The following is an 18,211-nucleotide window of genomic DNA, read 5'->3' on the forward strand; positions in this document are numbered from 1 at the left end:
AAGGAGTTGTAACCTGTTAGAATTGGAAGATCTCACCAGAAGCTCTAAATTTTGGAGTTGATACTCATATAAAAACTCTTCTCCGGATTGTATAGTCATCAGGTCAGGTGAGGTTCGAGTATCTCTATCGCCACTGAAAAAAATTCCTCTCTCTGCGAGTTGGAGCTGAAAAAAACTGTAGGTAGCCGAGGCGAATGGTCCATGGGAAAAAACGGCCACTACGCGAACATTTTATGTTTGACGCGACCAAGAGGCGCTAGAAAGGACGTTGCCTGGACTCTTTTAACATTCCTTTGTTTATGATCTTGATGCGTCATTCGCGGTAACGATGGATCTAGTGAGCCGAAGATATAATAGCAGAGAAATGTAGGAATCAGAAGTCGTAGGTAATGAAGGGTATGGGAAATCTTGAATAAGAGCAGATAAGACATCGAGGGATTGCCTGAAAATCAGGATGTTCTATTATACAGTCTTAGGATATAGAGTGCACAGAATTTGTTTTAAAGATTCTAGAAAACCAAACAGTTGATGATTCAATAGAGAATTGCACTCCTGAGAGCTCTTCGAAGTCAACTCGAAAATGAAAAGTGGAAAAACAAAAAAAATTTTTTTCTCCCATACAGGGCCAGATATTGAAAGGTATAGTATGAAAATATAGGTTTTCAAACACGCTGAATCTATTGAAAGCAATTTTGAAAGCCTATCTCCGTTCGTTTGAATTTTCATCTTGGAAATGGCATTTTTTAAAAATTGCAATTTTCAATCTGCGATATCTCCTGTTATATTCGTTTGATCCAATTGAGATTTCCGGTTATATAATCAGCGTTGCCTAGGCTTCCACCCTTGCATGAAAACTCGATTTCGAAAATATGGATTTTTTGGGTCAAAAATGAGCAAGGGGTTAGACCCCCCTAAAATGACCTATTTGCAACTCTGTCTAAAAATCAGGATGTTCTATGACTGTCCTAGGATATGAATTGCCAAGAATTTGTTTTAAAGATTCTAGAAAACCAAACAGTTGATGATTCAATAGAGAATTGCACTCTAGAGAGCCCTTCGAAGTCAACTCGAAAATGAAAAGTGGAAAAACAATAAAAATTATTTTCTCCTAAACAGAGCCAGATATTTGAAATTGTGGTATGAAAATATAGGTTTTCGAACACGCTGAATCTATTGCGAGCAATTTCGAAAGCCTGTCTCTGTTCAATTAGATTTTCATCTTGGAAATGGTATTTTTCAAAAATTGCAATTTTCAATCTGCGATATCTCCTATTATATTCGTCCGATCCAATTGGGATTTCCGGTTATATAATCAGCGTTGCCTAGGCTTCCAACCTTGCACGAAAACTCGATTTCGAAAATATCGATTTTTTGGGTCAAAAATGAGCAAGGGGTTAGACCCCCCTAAAATGACCTATTTGCAACTCTGTCTAAAAATCAGAATGTTCTATCACTGCCCTAGGATATGGAGTGCATAGAATTTGTTTTGAAGATTCTTAAAAACCAAACAGTTGATGATTCAATAGAGAATTGCACTCCAGAGAGCTCTTCGAAGTCAACTCGAAAATGAAAAGTGGAAAAACAATAAAAATTATTTTCTCCTAAACAGAGCCAGATATTGGAAAGTTTGGTATGAAAATAAAGGTTTTTGAACTCGCTGAATCTATTGCGAGCAATTTCGGGAGCCTATCCCTCTTATTTTAGATTTTCATCTTGGAAATGACATTTTTCAAAAAGTGCAAATTTCACTTGAGAATTCGTCAAGACCGAACGGTTGTGCCGATATGGATGAAATTCTCAGATTTATAACTACAAGAGTTGCTTTTTAAGAATATGCATCACATTCGGATCTACGGTAATTTTCTTGGAAGATAAACGACTCCAAAGGGGACCTTAAAAAAATTGCCAAAAATATGGGGTCAGTTGAAGCTTCCTCGAGACCCAACGATTGTGCCCAGATGGATGAAATTCTCAGATTCATTACTAGAAGAGTTGCTTTTTCAGAATAATAGTATAGGAAAAAACTTCCTTTCGAACACAAGAATCTATTGTTGAAATATTTGTACGAGTCAAAGACTCACCCTGAAAATTGGTAAGTACGTTCAAACAGAGTGTTTCACCCTACTTAAAAAGACGAATTTTGCTGAACAAGGTACTCGAATTGCCCTTCACGATAGACTCAGACCCTCGAAACAATTACATAACAATTACCCCGCAATTTTTGCCGAACTTTTTGTGCGTGTCCATCTCGCAGCAGAAGGCAACATTCGAATCCTCCTTCGGTTTTCATTCCTCATTAAACGTGAATTCCTCCTTTCCGAATCTTCCCTCTGTGGAGTGAGAGAGCATCGAGCGAGTTTCCGCTCGTTGAAACAATCGACGACGACGTCGACGACGGTGCATCGATGCGTAGATGATTGCGCTGCCTGCCTGCCGAGCCCCTTGCGCGCAACGATAGAACCCCGATTTAGCTGGAGACAATGCACCGGAGTCAGGAAGTTACCGACACAATGTGTTACGTAATGCGTTTCACGTCACTACTTTGTCATTCCGTATCGGTCGTTGGACGTTTCCACAGTTTTTCATGTGTGAAATGAAAAAAGACTCTTCATTTATGTCAAAATTTATACCGTGTTCTGCCAATTCCCAAGAAATGATGTGTTTAGACCTTTATATGTAGCAGCCAGAAAAAGGGAATTACACACATGCTGATTTTTTTGATGATAGATTGATCCTTTGCGAATAGAAAATTCCAATTTTCCTTCATCTACCGCTAACAGTTTCGATTTTATGATTTTTCCGCGAAGGTCCAAAATTTCCAATTTTTCATCGACCATAACTTGAAAGATAATTTTTATTTTAAATATCTGTTTGCATATTCGTCATCTACGCCCTCGAATTAGTGAACAGTATGAATTTGGTTCCGATCGGAGACCAAAAATATTTTTCGAAAAAATCGCAATTTTTCCATGCATATGTATGGAAAATTTGAAAAAATTTCGATCTCTCCGATTTCTACCAAAACTGGAGTATTCACTAAATCGAGTGCGTAGATGACGAATATGCAAACAGAATTTTGCTGAAAGGGTTAGTTTTCAAGTTATAGTCGATGGAAAACCGGAAATTTTGGACCTTCGTGGAAAAAATCATAAAATCTAAACTGTTCGCGGTAGATTAATGAAAGTTGGATTTTTCTATTCGCAATGTATCAATCTATCACGAAAAAATCTCTTTTCTGGCTGCTCCAGCTCCTCAAAGTTGACCAATTTTTTCGAAATTTCTCACTAAAAGTGATTTATTGCATCTACGATATTCGCAATCTACGACCTCGAGTCAGTCGAAAAAATGACCCTAGGAACGGCTCTGTGTGTGCACCCCACAGGGTGTGGGTGCGTGTGTACGCGGGTGTGCGTGGGTGTGGGTGTGTGCGTGGGTGTGGGTGTGTGTGTGTGTTTGTGCGTGTGCGTGGGTGTGCGTGGGTGTGGGTACGTGCGTGCGTGTGTGTGTGTGCGCGCGCGAGTTACATATCCCACACATTCCAGCACGTGGCAAGGGTGCTGACCAAGCACCTACGGAGTATCCGTCCATGGAATCTTTCCGTTATCGAATTATTATTCATTGTCATTATAAATAAGATTCAGGGCCACTAATTGAGCAGTCTTGACTTAGTCTTCGCGAATTATTGTACGAATCATTCGTCACAATTATCATACATTGTAATATTTGAAATAAAATAATTTTTTCTAATTACAGTCTCTCCCACAAAACTTAACTGGCGCAGTCGACGGAGTTTTTGTGACGTTCTATCCAGAAACCTGCAAAAATCCGAACCTATCATCCATTGGGTCCATCCAGGAAACCGCATGGAATTAGCATTGTTTACTAAGTGGTGAGTTATACTGATATATTGATTCTTTTGCATTTTATGTCAGACTCCTCTAAAACACGGTCCGATTCAATCATTGAAGACGATTCTGATTTAGAGCAAGATTTATTAAACTCTTTCAAAAATCTTAGTATAAAACCAATTTCTATTAATTTAAATACAAATAAGATGGCTACTGTTCCGAATTTTGATTCGAAAGATTTGAGCATTATTCCTGATTTCGATGGAAATCCTAACAAACTTCATAGATTTATTGCGGCCTCGGAAGCCTTATTAGGTCATTATTTTGATGTAAATAACACCAATAACTTTCAGAATTTGCTTTTATTGAATGGAATTCTTAATAAATTGCATGGTCGAGCTGAAGAAATAGTAGTTATTTATGGGGCTACAAACAACTGGATTGAAATTAAAAACGCTCTTATTCAAAATTTTAGTGATCAAAGAGATGAAAATAGCTTGAACCAAGATTTAGTTAATTCTCGGCAAAATTTCAATGAATCCCCTCAAGAATTTTATGAAAGAATTTTACATTTATTGAACACTATTTGCAATTATATTGACCTTCGGTGCAGAGCCGAAGATCAAGAAAGTAAAAGAGAATTTTTCAAAAATCAAGCTTTAAAAACCTTTCTGGCAGGATTAAGAGATCCTTTAGGCCCTATTATAAGAGCTATGCGGCCAGATTCATTAGCACAGGCACTTCAATTCATCCTTGAGGAGGACAATATCAAACACCTTCAAAAATGTAATAATTTTACTATTCCTAAACGCCCAACCCAAAATAGAGCTAACTTTAAAACATCTTTCAACATGAATTCACGATTTCCATCTCCCCATTTTTCGTCACCTCATTTTCCAAGACCTAATCAATTTTCCAGTACACAAAATGCACAAAGATTTCCAAGTAGACCAATAAATTTACAACGAAACCCAAATTATACTCCTTCCAGATTTCCAACCCATTCTCAAGTTTTCAAAAGACCGGCCCAAACCTTTCCGACTCCAATGAGTATTTCTACGAATAATACTGCTTCCAAATTCCGTCAAAATTACTCTACTTCACGCGATTTTCCAAACAGATCCCGTAATCCAGATTTTATCAGCGAGGAATTATTCAACACCGAAAATTTGAATTACGAAAGTATCGAATCGGAACATACTACTGAAGAAAATTTTCGGACTTTACCAACAAAAAACCCATCGAGTTGATAGAATATCATGTTTCCAATAAACGAGAACTGCCTTTCATATCTATTCAAAATCCTCCTTTGAAACTACTTATAGATACAGGTTCCACTAAATCTTTTATTAATCCTAATCTCGCAAAGCAGTTTTATTCCCACTTCATTTTCCGGAAACCATTCATTGTATCCACTGTCCATCAAACTTCACACCATGAATTTTGTGCTAATATACCGATTTTTCCTGAATTTAACCGACGTGGCGATTTCGAATTTTACTTATTCAAATTTCACACCTTTTATGATGGCCTTATAGGTTTAGATAACATAAAACTTTTAAATGCAACTCTGGATTTTCAAAATTCTAAGTTAATTACACCATCTTCTCTTGTAGCGATTCATTATCATGAAACCGCTGCGAAACTTCCTTTCAAAATTAAAGTTGATTCCAATTCAACAATTATCACTAAAATCCCTGTGAAACCATTATCAGGTGAAACCATGGTTCCCAACCAAATTATACAAAATTGTGAAATACCTGAAATTTTAACTTTTTCATGCAATGGATTGGCTAACGTAGAAATTTCGAATAAAACTGATGAAGATATAATATTAATTTTGAATAATCCAATAGACTCTTTTCCTTTTATTGCTGATGATTTCGAAATATATCAAATAGATACCAACATTTGCTCAGATAATAGTGACATAGAAAAACTTATTAGAACTGAACATATGAACGAGGAAGAAAAATTTCATATTCTTAAATTATGCAAGAAATATTCCGATATTTTCCACAGAGAAAATCAAACACTTTCATTTTCGAATAAAATTAAACATTGCATTAAAACCAAAGATGACATCCCCGCTTATACGAAATCTTACAGATACCCGTACGTTCATAAAGAAGAAGTAAAAAACCAGATAAATTTGATGTTGAAACAAGGAATCATTAGGCCTAGTCAGTCTCCGTGTGTTTGGGAATCTAAATTTCCTAGTTCATAAAACTATCAATAAAATTTTGTTATTTGTTTTTATGGGCCAAATTAAATTAAGAAGTATTTGTTTTCCGTCAATAATTTTCGAATTTCGCGGTGATTGCAAGTTACACCACGAAAACATCCGCAACTGCTGTTTTTTCGGACATATGTGGAATCAGTATTGTTCTTACGGCCGAACTAGAGAGTACTCTCGCTCGATAAATTATTATTAATATTTACTACGACAATCAGAAAATACGATCCATTGCTGTGATCCATAGCTACACGACTCCGAACATCCAGGAATCAAGAAAATAACGAGGTAAGCAGTTGCCCTATTTTTTTTCTCTTCGAGGTGTACTTGCTCGTATATTGTTTCATAATTATTCTCTTTCTTTTTTTTTTAACCAGCATTCATTCCTACGTTGACACTGGTCCTTCGTTGCCGGGTTGTTTCCTTCAGAAAAATTCATTCATAATTTAATTTGGCCAAAATTTACCTTTTTTCATTTATTTTTTGCGACATACGTCTCTTGTGAAAATCATTTCATTTCACGGGCAGACCGGTTCAAGGTCAGGGTCACAGCGCGCATGGTGCATTTTCATCTTTGTTTACAACGGGAATTATAAAACGAATGTTTTCAATTTGTCTTCATCTTTTATAATATCTCTTCATTCAAACAGTGGATGCTATTTTGATGACAAATTCAATATTTTCAATTATTCAGTTCAACATTTTGTTGCGGTCGCTGTATTTTGCCTTCGGGAGCTGTTTGAAGTGTATTATTTACATACTTTTCAACTTATCTTTACTTCCTTTCGAATATTATTACTTGCTTTGATATCAATCGTAATTACTGGGTAACAATTTTCGAATATCATTCATTATTGACCCATATTTACTGCAATTCATCACGTACTTACACCAGATTTCATTTACTATTGTACATTTTGAAAATTTGTAGATCATATTGTATTATTCAACTGTCGACCATAGTTTTCCTTTTCCACACATTTATTAATACACGTTTCATAAATCTAGCAATCGATTTACATTGTTCAGTTTTTTATTACCTCGGATATTTATTATATCAGATTATTATATTATATTGATTCATAATGTCCAGCAAATTAACTAGAGCTAATTTACTGCGCCAAACAGCCTATTCGCGTTTAAAGGAAGCTCAAGAAATAGGCATTCAGGCATCAACAAATGAATCTTATAAATCGCAGTTTTTAGCCAGAGCTGATGAAATAGAAGGCGCTTATGAGGATTTTCGATCATCACACAATACAATCATTGGTTTAATTTCAGATGAAGAATTTTCAGAGTACGATAAACTCAGAATCGCGGCTGATCAGGCATATTACTACGTGAAATCAATTAAACATGATTTGTTATTGAAAAATTCTGCGGGAACCTCTTCAAACACTTCATCAAAAACTAGTTTACAACCTTGCAAGCCTTCAGCCAGAATTCCCAAGCTTTCTATTCCAACATTTTCAGGCAATTTTCGAGATTGGCCTAGCTTTTTCGACTTATTCAAGAGCATCATTCATGAAAATACTGATTTGTCTGATGTTGAAAAGTTTCGTTATCTTTTAACATCCCTTAGTCACGAACCTTTAGCACTTATTAAAGGCATTCCTCTCATTGATGCAAATTATAAAATTGCATACGAAATTTTAGAGAAAAGATACCAAAATAAAAGAATACTTGCCAGTCAGTATTATAATGATATTTTCAATGCCCAACCAGTACAGAAACCGACATCTGTGAAATTAAGACATCTTTTAAATATATTTACGGAAAATGTTGCCGCTTTACGTGTTCTCGATTTCCCTGTCGATCATTGGGATTTCTTATTATTTAATATGCTTATGAACAAATTAGATGTTAAAACACGTACTGACTTCGAGTTAGAAAATAGTGTAAATCATGAGATTCCTACTTATCGACAGTTGGTTACCTTTTTAGAGAGACAATGTACAGCTTTGGAATCTGTACAATTCACTACTTCCAATTTGCAATATGCAAACAGTGGGATCCCTCAGCGGGTTTCCCGAGCCCCTAGTAGAGGGCCTGTGGCTAGCTTCGTTGCTTCCGAGTCCCAGCCTGGTCCATCTGGCCAAAGCACTAAGTGTTTTTTATGTTCGTCTTCTCATCCCTTATACAAATGTCAATCATTTCTAGCCAAAACTCCCCAAGAACGTTTTTCTTTGGTCAAACAACATAATCTATGCGTTAATTGTTTGATTTCTCCTCATTCTGTCAGAAATTGTAGTTCTAGTCATAAATGTAGAATTTGCAAATTACCACATCATACTACTCTGCATTTCGATAAATCATCAAAAGGTTCAAGTCCTTCACTTCAGCCATCCAATCAGAGTGAACCCGTCAACTCGGTGGGGGAAACTCAATCTATTGTTCCAACATCTCTCGTCAGTACAAACTCTTCTACGGCTTCAACATTAACAACGATTTTATTATCTACTTGTGTGATACATGTTAAGGATTTCAACGGAAATTTCCAGAAAATTCGCATACTTTTGGATACAGGGTCTATGGCAAACTTTATTTCCGACACTTGTGTTAGACGTTTGGGACTTCCTCGAAGAAGGATATCAATACCTGTGGAAGGGCTAAATGGGATGACATCATCCACCACTCAGGGTACAACTTCTTGCCTTATCAAGCCCTGTGATCAGTCTGGTCCAACTTTCTCTCTTGAAGCCATTATCATACCCAAGGTTTGTTCGAACCAACCCAAATTTCATATTAATCCTCGAGATTTGACTCATATTCATGGGCTCAAATTAGCGGACCCTAAATTTTATCAACCAGGTCCTATAGATATGCTTATAGGAGCTGAGTTAGTTCCTTTCCTTTTGAGGTCCAAACGAATTTTTGGTGGACCCAATCAACCGGTAGCCTTGGAGACCATCTATGGATACGTTCTTCAAGGACGAACCTCTACATCTCCTCAAAAATGCCATTTGACATCTCTTCATTCGTCTGTGGATTTAAATGTGGATCATATTTTGCGAAGGTTTTGGGAGGTCGAAAATGTCCCTCAACCTCCTTGTGTATCACCTGAGGATGAAATTTGCGAGAAAATTTATTCTTCCTTGACTTTTCGGGAGCCTACAGGCAGATTCTCAGTTCCTCTTCCTTTCCGAATACAGAATCCGTCTTTCTGTGATACCTACACTCAGGCCTATAGAAGATTTTGTATGCTTGAAAATCGATTCCTGAAAAATCCAAACCTCAAAGGAAAATACGTGGAATTCATGACAGATTATATCAACAGAGAGCATATGAGTCCAGTCCCAACATCAGAATTTAAATCCCCTACTTCATACTATATTTCACATCATGCAATTTTCAAAGAACAAATTGAAAATTCTTCCGTTATTTACAAAATTCGAGTAGTATTCGACGCCAGTTTACGTGACGTTCAAGGTGTTTCTCTGAATGATACTCTGTATACTGGACCCAAGCTTCAAAAAGATATATCTTGTCTCCTACTTAATTTTCGCTACTTTCGTTACTGCTTTACTTGCGATATCAAACAAATGTACCGCCAAATCAATGTAAATAAAGAGTTTTGGCAATTTCAGAAAATAATTTGGCGATCTGATCCTTCTGAGCCTTTAAGGGAATATTATTTACGAACAGTCACTTACGGTGTTTCGTGTTCACCGTATCTTGCTTTGAAAACGTTACAGGAGTTAGCCAAGTCCGAAAAGGCACGCTTTCCCAAAGCAGCCAAAGCCTTAGAAGAGAATTTTTATATTGATGACGGGCTCCTCGGTAGCGATTCCGTCGAAGATACTCGCGCTCTTCAATTGGAGCTCATTAATCTTTTAAGAGAAGGTGGTTTCGAACTGGGCAAATGGGCCGGTAATCATCCCAGTCTTATTCAAGATTTTGGGTCCGATGTGTTGACCGACTGTACATTCGATAAAGATGAACCTTCTTTCATCAAAGTCCTAGGTCTTAAATGGAATCCCAAGGCGGATGTATTTTCATATTCATACTATCCTCTCAACAAAACCTGTAGCAAACGGTCGATTCTTTCCGAGGTTAGTAGAATATTTGACCCTTTGAGTTTCGTTTCTCCATGCTTGCTGCTTGCAAAGCAGCTTCTCCAAAAGTTGTGGCAATCCCACGTATCTTGGGACGAAGAGCTTCCTGAACACATACAGCGAGTGTGGCAACAATTCAAGGTAGAACTACCCGGTCTCGGTAATATAAAGATACCACGATACTTTGGCTTCGATAGGACTTCTGAAGTACAAATTCACGGTTTTTGTGATGCGTCCGAAATTGGCTATGCCAGTGTGGTATATCTCAGGTTCTGGAATTCCAATAGTTTTAAAACCACCCTTGTTTGCGCCAAATGTAGAGTATCTCCTCTGAAAACTCAATCAATCGCAAGATTGGAACTCCTAGCAGCTCTTTTACTTGCTAATCTCATAGCATTCGTGATAGAAAGTTTCAAAGGCATATTCACTTTCAATGACATATATGTCTGGTCAGATTCCATGATTGTTCTCACTTGGGTTACTTCGTCTCCGCATAGATGGAAAACATTTATTGCCAATCGCGTGAGACATATCCAAGAAATAATCTCCATTTCATCTTGGCATCATGTGCCTTCCCATCTGAACCCGGCAGATTGTGCAAGTCGTGGTTTATCACCGGCGCAACTTTCGCAGTTTTCCCTGTGGTGGGATGGTCCAGAATTTTTGTTGAAATCTGAAGAGCATTGGCCTACTCAGAATAACTTTCATTCTTCAAATGGTGTTGAAATTCCGGAAGAAAGAGCGCCCACTGTTTTGTTGTCAAAACTCATTACCACGGAAAATGTTATTCTCTGTTTGCTTTCAAGATTCTCATCTCTTCCAAAAATACAGAGAATAACAGCATATATTTTGCGCTTTGTATCAAACGGATTGAAAAGGAATGATATCTCAATGTTTAACCTTTCTATTAGTCCTCAAGAAAGTGATAATGCGCTAAAGTATCTCATTAGGGTGGTTCAGAATGATGTTTTCGCCGAAATTAGGCTGAAGATTAAACAAAACGAGGTTTTACCAAAACCAATACGCAAGCTTGCTCCATTCATTGATCAATATGGTCTTTTAAGAGTTGGGGGACGATTGCAAAAATCACCATTTTCGTTCGACGTTAAGCATCCTTTACTTTTACCTAAAGTCCATAGACTCACGGATCTAATTATTGAATGGACTCATCAAACTTCTTTACACCCGGGCTTAAAGACAATGCAGTATTTATTACTTCAACGCTTCTGGATTCTTTCCCCTAGAAGTGCGATTTACAGATGTTTGTCAAAATGCATTCGTTGTTTTCGATGCAAACCCAAATCCTATAATCCATTCATGGGAAATTTACCGAGTGTAAGAGTAACTCCCTTACGCGCTTTCACCTCAGTTTGTCTCGACTTTGCCGGACCTTTTCCCTTACTGATGAGTAAGACTAGAGGTGCAAAAACGTACAAGGGCTACGTTTGTGTTTTCGTGTGTTGTAGCACAAGAGCCATTCATTTCGAGGTAACTTCCGACCTCAGTTCCGATACATTTTTGGCGGCATTTAGGAGATTCATATCTCGACGCGGACAATGTTTGTCAATTAGAAGTGATCAAGGCACCAATTTTAAAGGAGCTTATAATGAAATGATCAACCTAGCTCAAGTCACTGCTGAAACCCTCTCAATTACTTGGGATTTCAACCCACCAAGCGCACCACACTTTAACGGCTTAGCTGAAGCTGCGGTAAAATCTTTCAAAACCCACTTTTATAAGGTCATCGGTACCCAAGTTTTGAGTTATGAAGAATTTTACACCCTTATGACTCAGATAGAGGCTGTGTTGAATTCTCGCCCTCTTTGTGCGGTTAGCACAGACCCAAATGACCTCCAAGCTCTAACCCCAGGTCATTTTTTGGTTTTTGAGCCACTGGTCAGCTCCATTCCAAATCCTGACCTGAGCTCTTTAAATATAAATCGACTAAATCGTTGGCAGTTAATCCAACGCATTCAAGGCGATTTTTGGAAAAGGTGGTCCAGAGAATATATTCATTCGCTCCAAGAAAGATCAAAATGGTCTACATCCAACCCCTCACTTAATGAAAATTCGTTGGTTCTGATAAAAGACGACCAACAACCTCCTCTTCGTTGGCCTTTGGCCCGAATCATGAAATTACATCATGGTGATGATGGTGTTGCACGGGTTGTTACACTGAAAACAGCGTCCGGCGGCACTATGCAGCGTCCAGTGGTCAAAGTATGTCCACTGCCTGTTCATTAATCTGGACATTCCTTTATTTCTGAAAAATTAGTTATTTTTCATTATTTATTTCGTGATTGTATTCATTTTTCGTTGAATTTGGGATAAAAACATTCGTTTTTGGTGGGGGAGAATGTTTGGGAATCTAAATTTCCTAATTCATAAAACTATCAATAAAATTTTGTTATTTGTTTTTATGGGCCAAATTAAATTAAGAAGTATTTGTTTTCCGTCAATAATTTTCGAATTTCGCGGTGATTGCAAGTTACACCACGAAAACATCCGCAACTGCTGTTTTTTCGGACATATGTGGAATCAGTATTGTTCTTACGGCCGAACTAGAGAGTACTCTCGCTCGATAAATTATTATTAATATTTACTACGACAATCAGAAAATACGATCCATTGCTGTGATCCATAGCTACACGACTCCGAACATCCAGGAATCAAGAAAATAACGAGGTAAGCAGTTGCCCTATTTTTTTTCTCTTCGAGGTGTACTTGCTCGTATATTGTTTCATAATTATTCTCTTTCTTTTTTTTTTAACCAGCATTCATTCCTACGTTGACACCGTGGTCATCTCCTATTTGGGTAGTCCCTAAAAAGACAGATGCTTCTGGAAAGAAAAAATGGAGAATTGTTGTCGATTTTCGGAAAGTCAATGAAAAAACGATAGACGACAAATATCCTATCCCTAATATTAATGACGTTTTAGATAAACTTGGAAAGTGTCAATATTTCACTACATTAGATTTGGCAAGTGGTTTTCACCAAATAGAAATGAATCCGGAAGATATTTCCAAAACAGCTTTCAATGTTGAAAATGGACATTACGAATTCTTGCGAATGCCCTTTGGCTTAAAAAATGCTCCTTCCACTTTTCAACGTGTTATGGACCACGTTCTTAGAGGTTTAGACAATTGTTTGGTCTATGTTGATGATATAATAATATTCTCAACTTCTTTACAAGAACACCTTGTCAATCTTAATAATGTTTTTCAAAGACTTAAAGAGGCAAATTTCAAAATCCAATTAGATAAATCCGAATTTTTAAAAAGGGAGGTAGCATATCTAGGGCACATAGTCACCCCGGAGGGAGTGAAACCGAATCCCGATAAAATTATAGCTATTCAAAAGTATCCCCTACCGTGTACAACTAAAGAAATTAAAGGTTTTTTAGGTTTAGTTGGTTATTACAGGAAATTCATTCGAGATTTTGCTAAAATTACCAAACCGCTAACCTCATGTCTGAAAAAGGGTGCCAAAATTGAGCATACTCCTGAATTCATCAACTGTTTTGAATATTGTAAGAAACTTTTAACGAATGAACCTATTCTTCAATATCCTGATTTTTCCAAAGAATTTATTTTAACTACAGACGCGAGTAATTTTGCTCTTGGTGCCGTTTTATCTCAAGGTAGTATAGGATCCGACAAACCAATTGCTTACGCCTCTCGAACATTGAATGATAATGAACAAAATTATAGCACTATTGAAAAAGAATTATTATCCATCGTTTGGGCAACCAAGTATTTCAGACCCTATCTTTTTGGCAGGAAATTTAAGATTATTACTGATCATAAACCTCTTCAATGGTTAATGTCGCTGAAAGAACCAAATAGTAAACTTTTACGATGGAGATTGAAATTGGAAGAATTTGATTTTGAAATCATTTACAAAAAAGGTAGTTGTAATACTAATGCTGACGCACTTTCTAGAATTGAAATTCACAACAAAGATTTTTTTGAATATATGGAAAAATTTAACGAGGAATTTTCCAAATTGAATCCAAGTACTGATAATGAATCTATGATTGTAAATTTCGACGACTCGGAAATTCCTGAACAGGATGAATATCAAAGTTTATCATTTGAAAATTTTCTGAAACTCCTTGATTCCAATAACATTACACTTTCACCTAACATAGTGGAAAGAGAGGGTGATTTATTTACGGCACCAGAAGCTTATTCGTTGGCTCATTGTGTATCTCAAGATTTTCATATGAGTAAGGGTATTGCACTTTCATTCAAAGAAAAGTTTGGTAAAGTGGAGGAACTGAAATCCCAAAATAAAAGAATTGGCGAAGTAGCCCAAATTGAAAGCAATAATCGTCGAATTTATTACCTTGTAACAAAAGAATGTTATCATCACAAACCCAGGTATGAAGATGTTTTTCGAGCTCTTTTGAATCTTAAAATATTATGTGAACAAAATAGCGAAATATATCTTGCTTTACCAAGAATTTCTTGTGGATTAGATAAATTGGAATGGACAAAAATTTTTAAGATGATACATTATGTTTTCATGAATTCAGAAATCCAAATTGTTATTTATCAGTTTTCTCCGGAAGAAACAATCAGTGTTGAAGAACCCATTAACCAATCTGAAAGTAATACGATACATTCAAATTGTGAAAATCCAATTCAAGAAATTCCTATTTCCGAAAAGGTATTGAACATATTTGACAATCAGGTAGTTTTAGATTTTGTTTTGCATTCCCCAGCTGAGGTGAAACTAGAAAGAATTTTTCCAAACAAGCAAAGAATTTTTGTCCAGCTTGCAACTGATGATTTAAGTAAAGCTGTTATTGAATTTTTCAAGAAATACATACGACCAAAAATTCTCTATGCCCTTCATTTCAAAAAAGAAAATTATTATTCCGAAGTTTGTGAAATCCTAAGAAAAACATTTAACCATTCTGCTTTTAAGCTAGTGAAATGCAATGATATATTAGAAGATGTAACGGAAAAAGATCTTCAAATTCAAACTATCCAACTAATGCATGAGGGTAAAACCAATCACAGAGGAATAACCGAAACAGTTACTAGAATCAGAAGGACATATTATTGGCCAAGCATTCAAAATGACGTTACTGAATATATTAATAATTGTGAAATATGTCAGATTAACAAATATGATCGAGATCCTCCTTGTCAAAAGCTTATGCTCACACCAACACCTTCAAAGCCATTCGAAATAATTCATATCGATACCTTCCAGGCTCAAAATAAAAAGTTTCTCACAATTGTTGATGCTTTTTCCAAATATGCTCAGGCTTATCCATTGATTTCTTTAACAGGTATTGAGATCGTTCGCTCACTTTTAATATTTATGACCCATCATGGTTCACCTACAACAATAATTATGGATAACGGAACAGAACTTAAAAATGGTGTAGTTACGGAATTCTTGAAAGTCCATCGGATCACTCCACATTACATAACTCCTAATAATCCTCAATCGAATGGATTGATCGAAAGATTTCATTCGACATTAATTGAACACTTGAGAATAGTGAAAATCCAAGAAAAAGAAATTACTAATATTGAAAATTTAATGCCTTATGCTATTTTCGGTTACAATAATTCCATCCATTCCTCCACTAAACAGAAGCCCATTGATGTTATAAACGGCCATCTTGATACTAAAGATCCCCTCGATATAGATATTAATGAAAAATTGATAAATAATTATATTGAAAATCATAGAGAAAAAACTAAGGAGATTTATAAAAAATTAAATGAAGACTTGAAAAATAGAAAACAACACATCATAGACAAACATAATGAAAAAAGGCAAGAACCCCTCAATTACGAACCAGATTCTGTTGTATATCGTAAAGTTAAGTCAAATATTAGAAACAAGCTTACTCCCAAATTCGCGAAGGAAAAGGTCTTGAGTAGCAGTAAGATTAAAATACAAAGTGATTCTAAAATAATTCACAAGCAAAATTTGAAAAAACCAAGAATTAAAACCAAAATACTTTTACAGGATGCTCCTAGTGCATCTAGTAGCAGCTCAGGAGATAGAAATAATGAACCTCCGAGAGAATCCAGGGATTCTTCCGATATACCTGGGCCAAGCTACAATTAAGGCAAAATTTCACGATTTCATACATTATTACGATATCAAACCTATCCTCGAGGAACTTAATTACCTTCAAAATCAATATTTGGCTGTGAAAGATGTTCTTCTTAATCAACCCAAAAGTATATTTTACACCGAATTGGAAAATGAAGGAAATATTTTCGAATATCAATTTAATGTTGCTATACAAAAATTGGATAGCTTAATTCCAAAAGGAAGAAAGAAGAGAGGTCTTGTTAATGGATTAGGTACAATCATTAAAAGTATAACTGGAAATTTGGACGCTGACGATGCAGTTTATTATGAAAATGCTCTCAGAAATCTCCAAGATAAGCAGAAAGAAGTTATAACTAAATTAAATTCTGATATTTCTTTATCGGGAGAAATAATTGAGAATTTTAATAAAACTTTTTCGATACAGAATCAAAAAATTATCACTTCTCAGTTCGAAAAAATCTCTATAAAATTCAAAAATCTTGAAGATAGTTTTTCTGGATTCATGAGAATCAAAGATATTATGGATCAAACTGGAACATCAGTCAATATCGTTATGACAATGATCGATGAAATTGAAAACGCTATTAGTTTCTCCAAATTGGGAGTTTTACATCATAGCATCATCAAATTTTCTGAATTGAAATCGATCATTGCGAAAATAACGAAAAAATACTCTCAAGATAGTTTAATCTTCAAGAATGAAGATGAATATCATAGTTTTTATGAACTGATCAAAGTAGATGCATACCATGCCCAATTCAGAATTGTTTTCATTCTGCACTTTCCAATTATCCTCCCTCAATTATTCTCCCACTATCATCTTTATTCTATTCCGACAATCAATAATACCATAATTCTACCTAAAAACACTTATCTGACAATGAATGGAAAGTTTTATCAGTATACCTCTTCATCTTGTGTAAAATTGCAAAAACAATTCTATTGCGAGGAGAACCACCTGGTTAAGGGTTCCAAAGTGGAAGACTGTATTTTTCAACTAATGCAGTTGAAGAAACCAATTGTAAACTGCCAACATCATTCAGTAACAGCCAATCAAAATTTCATTCAGAGGATAGACAATTCAAAATTCATCGCAATAATCCCTGAAGAAACCAAAATTCAAACGTCGTGCAAAAATCAAGACTTTACCACTCTCAAGGGAAACTATCTGATTTCAATTCCAAAAGGATGCTACTTCGAAACCGAAGAAAGAAAATACTTCAACGACAAGGAAGTAACTGCCACACAACCGATGCTACTCCCAAAAATAATAACCAATTGGACTTCGCCAAAAATGAATGACCTCAAAATTCAATTGAAAAATGTTCCACTAGACCGAATCCATAAACTTAAGAAGAAACAAGAGGAAATTCAGCCACTAGTATTTAACCACGAGACCTCACGATCATCCCATGGAACATTCATCACAATACTCTATTTTATTCTGATATTAATTATTCTCTCTTTCTGTTCCAAAAAAATGAGACAATGGCTGAAGGACCGAAATCCAGTAAACCAGGTCGAAGCCCAAACAACACGTTCAGAAAACCAGGCAGAAGCCCCAACAACTCAACCAAGAGTTCCATTCTTCACCCCATAATGGAAGTACTGAGGAGGGAGGAGTTACATATCCCACACATTCCAGCACGTGGCAAGGGTGCTGACCAAGCACCTACGGAGTATCCGTCCATGGAATCTTTCCGTTATCGAATTATTATTCATTGTCATTATAAATAAGATTCAGGGCCACTAATTGAGCAGTCTTGACTTAGTCTTCGCGAATTATTGTACGAATCATTCGTCACAATTATCATACATTGTAATATTTGAAATAAAATAATTTTTTCTAATTACAGTCTCTCCCACAAAACTTAACTCGCGCGTGTGTGTGTGCGTGCGTGTTTGTGTGCGCGTGTGTGTACATGTGCGTGCGTTTGTGTGTTTGTGTGTTAGTGTGTGTGTGGGCTGCAGGGTGTGTGTTTCG

The 18,211-nt window shown here is 36.2% G+C and overlaps 1 protein-coding gene across 1 annotated transcript; it reads left to right on the forward strand.

The window, feature by feature from the left end:
• The first annotated feature begins 3,523 nt into the window (after positions 1–3,523).
• On the forward strand, positions 3,524–17,964 carry LOC123307193. Its single transcript, XM_044889410.1, has 3 exons — positions 3,524–3,889; positions 16,135–16,674; positions 17,772–17,964. Exons 1-3 carry the CDS (start codon positions 3,864–3,866, stop codon positions 17,962–17,964), a joined length of 759 nt encoding a protein of 252 aa, XP_044745345.1. The 5' UTR covers positions 3,524–3,863.
• Positions 17,965–18,211: the final 247 nt, after the last annotated feature.

Source organism: Coccinella septempunctata, chromosome 2, assembly GCF_907165205.1.
Source record: "Coccinella septempunctata chromosome 2, icCocSept1.1, whole genome shotgun sequence".
NCBI classification, from domain to species: Eukaryota; Metazoa; Arthropoda; class Insecta; order Coleoptera; family Coccinellidae; genus Coccinella; species Coccinella septempunctata.

What these genes read in the sequence shown, in the direction of transcription:
- LOC123307193 (XM_044889410.1), top strand. Translation starts at nt 3,864, where the DNA reads ATGGAATTAGCATTGTTTACTAAGTG. An exon ending in TTAGCATTGTTTACTAAGTG is followed by an intron (nt 3,890 to 16,134) that starts GTGAGTTATACT and finishes ATACTTTTACAG; the next exon opens with GATGCTCCTAGTGCATCTAG. An exon ending in CAAAAAATTATCACTTCTCA is followed by an intron (nt 16,675 to 17,771) that starts GTTCGAAAAAAT and finishes CAACACGTTCAG; the next exon opens with AAAACCAGGCAGAAGCCCCA.